Below are 5630 nucleotides of genomic sequence, written 5' to 3' on the forward strand. Positions count from 1 at the left end.
CATTCGTTCGACCGCACTCCTTTCTATGTCACTTAGAAAAGAGAAGCTATTACGCGAAACGTGATGCGTATTATCATTATCATCTAACATATCCATGTTAGATGATTGAAATGTGGCCCTTGGACGGACTACAAGTGCTACCAGGTGTAATGGGGCACTACTGACTTGTACTGCTTCAGTACAAGTCCACTTCGCACTGCTTCAGTGCGAGTGGTGCCTCACGTCACTTCACGAACGCTGGTACGTGCAGAGGAAGACTCTCTTCAAAACATTTGCTTTAAAGAGGGTTAATTAAATACTGTATTTAATATAATGAAGTTCTTCTGTTCTATCTACTAAATACTAACTTCATTATAATCTAATAGAAAACATGTAATAGAGTCTTATCTGTCTCTCTCTTTGCGCGCGTCCAGTGCTGACTCGACTGCGGAGAAAGTAGATATAGTGGTCTATATCTACCAATGGATAAGCTTCTAGAATATTACTATGTTAGGTAATATTGTCCAAATGTTATCTACCTTTTAGGTAACATATTGACTAACAACCTTTAAGTTGTAATTTCATGTAAGTATACACCCCGTTACAGTGTTGCTATACCAAAAGGGGTGCATATACCAGTTCCCTTAGTAAGTTCTTTCAAAACGATCTTCAATCTACTGGCTTTAATATATCAATCAATAAGTATGCAATACGCCTAATCGTGTGGTCAACCAATCAATTGCGTCAATATTACCAAATTTGGTAATATTGAAACCACAGTCAAATTAATAAAGGTTAAAAATTGTACTTCTTTATCTATTTCCTCTTATAGGAGTTAAAGCATCCACCCTCGGATGAAAGTTGGGAGCCTCGCTCCCAATTTTAGGGTACCCACCCTCGCATGATGGTTGAGAGCCTTGCTTCTAATTTTAGTGGATGTTTCGGGTCTCGGCGAAAGCTCATTTTGTTCACTATTGAAACTTAAGGCATGATTTACTTTCATTGACTAAGAGACGATCAATTACGTAGGCTTTAAATGAGCTTAATTTAACTTAAACTTTAAGCAGCCAATATTATATGATAAAGTACTACTAGCGGCTCAGCCCCTTAAGTCGTGCTACCAGCTTTTCATTCTTTTCGCACTCCTTCTGGAACTCACGGACAGCATTCACGTACTTTCGTTCTTGTTCCAGCAACACGTGATATGTGCATTCCAGAGCCTCGACGCATAGCTGATGTTCGTTACGTACACTCTGCTGCTTCACCAGGGTTTCCTGCAAATTTTGTATTATCGATTCAATTTGTTTAAAGAACGCTTGAGTACTTGTCTTGGAGCCCATAGCAACGTCAAAGTTTTCAGCAATGCTATTTATAAGCGAAACCTCTTTCGCTAGGAAGTCGTGCGTGGTTTTCAATGTATTGTGCACGCAATAATACTTGCGCGTTTCATCGAGCGTCAACGCAACTTCGTCATACAGCTCCAGAAATCGCTTCTCATACTGCACCAGCTCCATTGGCGTCGGGAATTCATCAATCTGCTTCATCTTAAGCTGCAATGCTCGAGTTTGCTTGGCTGCTGCTATTGTCATCTCTTTGTGCTTCTTTGCCATTTGTGTGTGCACTTGCTCGATTTTTTTCAGACGCAAAGCTTTCGTATCTTGGGTCACAGCTTTTTCCGCAAACTGAATTCTTAGCTTCTCGACTCGCTTTTTTAGATCTTCCAGCTCAACGCGACACATGGTCCGATAATCATGCTTCTCTTGCTTAAGCTCCTCGCTCTTAATTACAAGCTCCCGCAACTGCACCAATTGTGTTTGAGCCTTCTCGTCCTGTGGTGTTTGAGCTTCGACATTTGCTAACTCAAGCTTACATGCAGAATAAGCTTTAACGAGCGCTGCCGCTCGCGCCTTACTCTCTTTGATTGTTTCGCTTAAAATTTTGTTCTCCTGTATTAGAGTTTGAACTTGAAAGTCCTTCTCTGTCAGGATCCCATGCAATGAAGTCCGAGAATCAATCGTGTTGCGACGTTTAACGCTCTCCTCATCATCTTTGGGTGCCGCCACAACTTGTTGCAACAGCTCTGCCTCGCGTCCCCGACGTTTAAAAAGTAGTAAATGCTGTTCCTCCTTCGCTTGTTTGATCGCCTCAATATATTGCCTGTCAAAGCTGGCCGCTTGTAAAATTTGCGGGCTCGTTCTATCCAGACCTTTCATAGCTCTTCCTTTAAACTTCTCTGCTCCATTCAACGCGATTGCTGCAGCTTGACTCGCAAGCTGTGCAACACAGTCTATCCGGTCTTGATTCTTTTCATTCCTCTCCATACTCTGCTCGTCGTCTACAATACCCGTCATTTTTTCGCCATATTCGAGCAAACAACGTTGAATTAGGGAATCCTCATCCTCTTCCCAATTTCCGTCTCCTCTAACAAACTGCCAGCGTCTCGTAGGGGCAAATGCATCCAAAATATATGCCACTTCTTTTTTCAAGGGAGTGGCCACTTGTTTATCTATCCATGGGCTCTGAGCCTGCAGGTATGCCCGATTCTGTCGAATTTTATCGAGATGCCGGGCTTCTCTTTTTGCATTAATCAACCACAACACGAGTTTCTCAACTACAAGAATGTCTCCAAAGTCTTGGAGAAGCAATTGATGCGGCTGGATTAATACGGGGCACGGAAAGTTAAGAGCTTCAATACAACGAACTACCTCCTGGGTAAGCCCTAATCGAGTCTTCATCGTATCATGGAGCTGGAACAGCACATTCCACTGCACTCTTCCCGTGGCCGCGTCTTCTCTCTTGACAATGTGCTGAAATAGCCACACGATGCCACTCAGCACACGCTCAAAAGCGCTATAAGAATTGACGTGCGCCTTGTAGAAGCCCGCATTCTCTAAAGCCTTTAAGACACGAGACAATTTAGCCGCGGCATCCGTGCCATATTCTTGCTCAAGATCATAAGCATCGATCGACGTCGACGCTGAGGATTCTTGGACTGGACTGAACATTTATACTACCAATTCGTATGTTTGCTTCCCTACAGCGCGTGGCCAATACAATCCAGAAGACATTTCTTAATGAAGATGCAAAAAGTTTTGCGGGTAATACGGAAACACAGAATCGGTCCTCATGTAACGGTATTTGTTACATAAATAATAATTTCCTATAAGAGGAATAATAAATATAATTCCCAATGAGAGTAAATAAAAAAAGAAATACATAATTATTATCTTTCTATTAATTTTGACTTAATAGTTCCAATATTACCAAATTTGGTAATGAACACCCTGGCGATGTTGCGGGGCTTGATGAGCCTGGCGTAGTGGCTAATCCGCAGCCGGAGCGCCATGCAGAGATGACACAGGAGAGACAACCATGGCGCTGGGTGTAGACGATGAGCGCGCGACAGTGGTGGGGTGTGGCGCTGCGCGCAAACGAGATGCGTAGCCTAGCTCTTCACGAGAAGGAGTGTTAGAAATTGCATTTCTAGCCGTGTAGTAGTTTTGGCATACACGAAACGACGCGACTTTTCGGTAGCGCTAAACAACGCATTGGAGGTAGCGAAGAGGTGGTTGAGAAGTTGGAAGCAACGCTAGAGAATGGTTGATGTAGAGAGAACGCAGCTGCTAGCGCAGTAGGTAGGACATAAGAGAAATATGAATACAGAATCTATTTCACCTAGAACACCTCACGACCTTCCATTCCAACAGTGTCCCAATAATTCTCCTTAATTAAACCGGCGGGTTCGTGTCCCCTATCTAATGGGGAATGGCGTGTCCCCAGCAAGGAGGGTGGGCAGGCCCTATTCAGAAAGGTACCGTCGACGATATAAGAGGCAATCTTAATTGCCTTAATTGAGAAAACATCCTACAATAGTGCCTCGGCGACAGCTTGATATAAGCCGTCGGTTGAGAGGTTAGATGCCACTCCCATGGAGTTGGGCAATGCAGACGCTGCTTGTTTTAAATGCGGCAATTGTTACGACTTCACCTGCCTCTAAATGGCGAGGTACAGAAGCGTGGCAAAATTAGAAAGATTCTAAGTGCCATTGCTATAAAATCTCGAGCCAAATTTGACCATTTTATGAGAAATTAAATAGTATCACCCTCGATGCTGTCCTCTTCCAAGTAACTTGAATCAGCATTGCTTGGTAAATTTATCTCTTTTGTAAATAATTTAAGACCATCCGCTAATGGTTGTAATAATCCAGCTTAACAGCATTCATTGCTTTCGTCATTAAGTCTAAAAGCATCAGCTCGAGACGGACATGGTGCGCTCGAATGACGCCTCGCTGCGCGTAGTCCTTCACGAACTTGTGGCGCACGTGGATGTGCTTCGCCTTGCTCTTCGACGCCTCGCTTTCGATCTGGCTGATGGCAGCCTGGTTGTCGACATGCAGAGGCACGGGAACAGCCGGCGCTATGCCGATCTCCATCAGCATCAGCATCAGCCGCAGGCCGATGGTCTCGAGTGCGACCTCGCTCGCGGCGACGAACTCCGCCTCCACAGTTGATAGTGACATGCCGCCCGCTTATTGGCGCCCCACGACACTGCCATCCCTTTCATAGCACCACTTCTCCGGTAGCGACTTGCCGTCGGACTTATCGGCTGCAAAGTCTGTCGCTGTACGCCGCCAACTGCAGCGCGTCCCGACTCGTTCGCATTGGCGAAATCTTGAGCTTGAGCGTCGCTGTGCCCTTGAGCTATCGAGCGACCCGCTTCGCAAGCTTCCAGTCATGGAGGCGCGGCGCATGCGTCTGTCGAGTACGGCAAACGCCACGCCCGGACGCGTGAACCGCGCGACCCAGAGTAGGCTCCCACAAGCGATTGGAACGCCTTGATCGTCGAAGCTCCGCTCGCGTTCGTCGTCGCTGAGCACTTCGTAGCACTCTTCGCCAATCGGTGTTTTCGTCGCGTTGGCGTCTGTCATGCCGGGCGCGTGTAGTAGCTCTCACAATGGCCCTTCTGATCGATGCAGTGGTTGCCGTCATCGTCAAGCTCGACGGGCGTGCCGAAAAACTTGCGCACACGGCCCAAGTCTTGGATCTGCAGCGTCGCCGAACCCTCGAAGAGCTCGTCCACTGCTGCGGCGCTTGTTCCCGTCGCAATATATAATCGACGTACACACAGACAACAACGAGATCCTCGCCGTCGCGTCGGAAGTACAGGCACATATCGGTGACACACCGAATATAACCGGCGTCTGTGAGCCGCGCATGAAGCAGCTGGCTCCAGAGGCGTCCTGCTAGCTTTAATCCGTACAGGCTTTCGCGAAGCTCGAAGATAACCTCCTTAGAGTCCGCAGTGCCGAGCTCGCGCAGTGTTTCGCCAAAAATATCAATACTGCGTGCACCTGCAGAAACATCTTGAGGTGGACCTCCTTGTCCGCTTTAACATACGCGTTTGGCATGTCGCCATGTTTGGCCGGCACACTCCAAGTCGCCGCAAGCACCATCACCGCTGCAAAGGTGAGACTGTAATCCACGCCGAGCACTTGATCGTTGCCACACGCATTGAGCCGCGCTTTGTGCCGTTCGAGCCCGCCGTCGGCGCCCGTCTTGGTCTTGTGAACCTATTTTCAGTGCAGGGAGTTCAATACCGCGCCTGGTTTTGCCAGACACCGTTATCTTGTAGCGGGCTGATCTCTTCGCGCA

The 5630-nt window shown here is 47.1% G+C and overlaps 1 protein-coding gene across 1 annotated transcript; it reads right to left on the bottom strand.

Annotated features, from left to right (window-relative positions):
- Positions 1–1070: 1070 nt before the first annotated feature.
- CCR75_008739 (uncharacterized protein) lies at positions 1071–2984 on the bottom strand (the record flags this gene model as incomplete). Its single annotated transcript, XM_067966789.1, has 1 exon — positions 1071–2984. The coding sequence occupies one exon, from the start codon at positions 2982–2984 to the stop codon at positions 1071–1073; it is 1914 nt and encodes a 637-aa protein (XP_067816949.1).
- Between the last annotated feature and the right edge of the window lie 2646 nt (positions 2985–5630).

This window comes from Bremia lactucae, linkage group LG14, assembly GCF_004359215.1.
Source record: "Bremia lactucae strain SF5 linkage group LG14, whole genome shotgun sequence".
In the NCBI taxonomy this organism is placed as follows: domain Eukaryota; phylum Oomycota; class Peronosporomycetes; order Peronosporales; family Peronosporaceae; genus Bremia; species Bremia lactucae.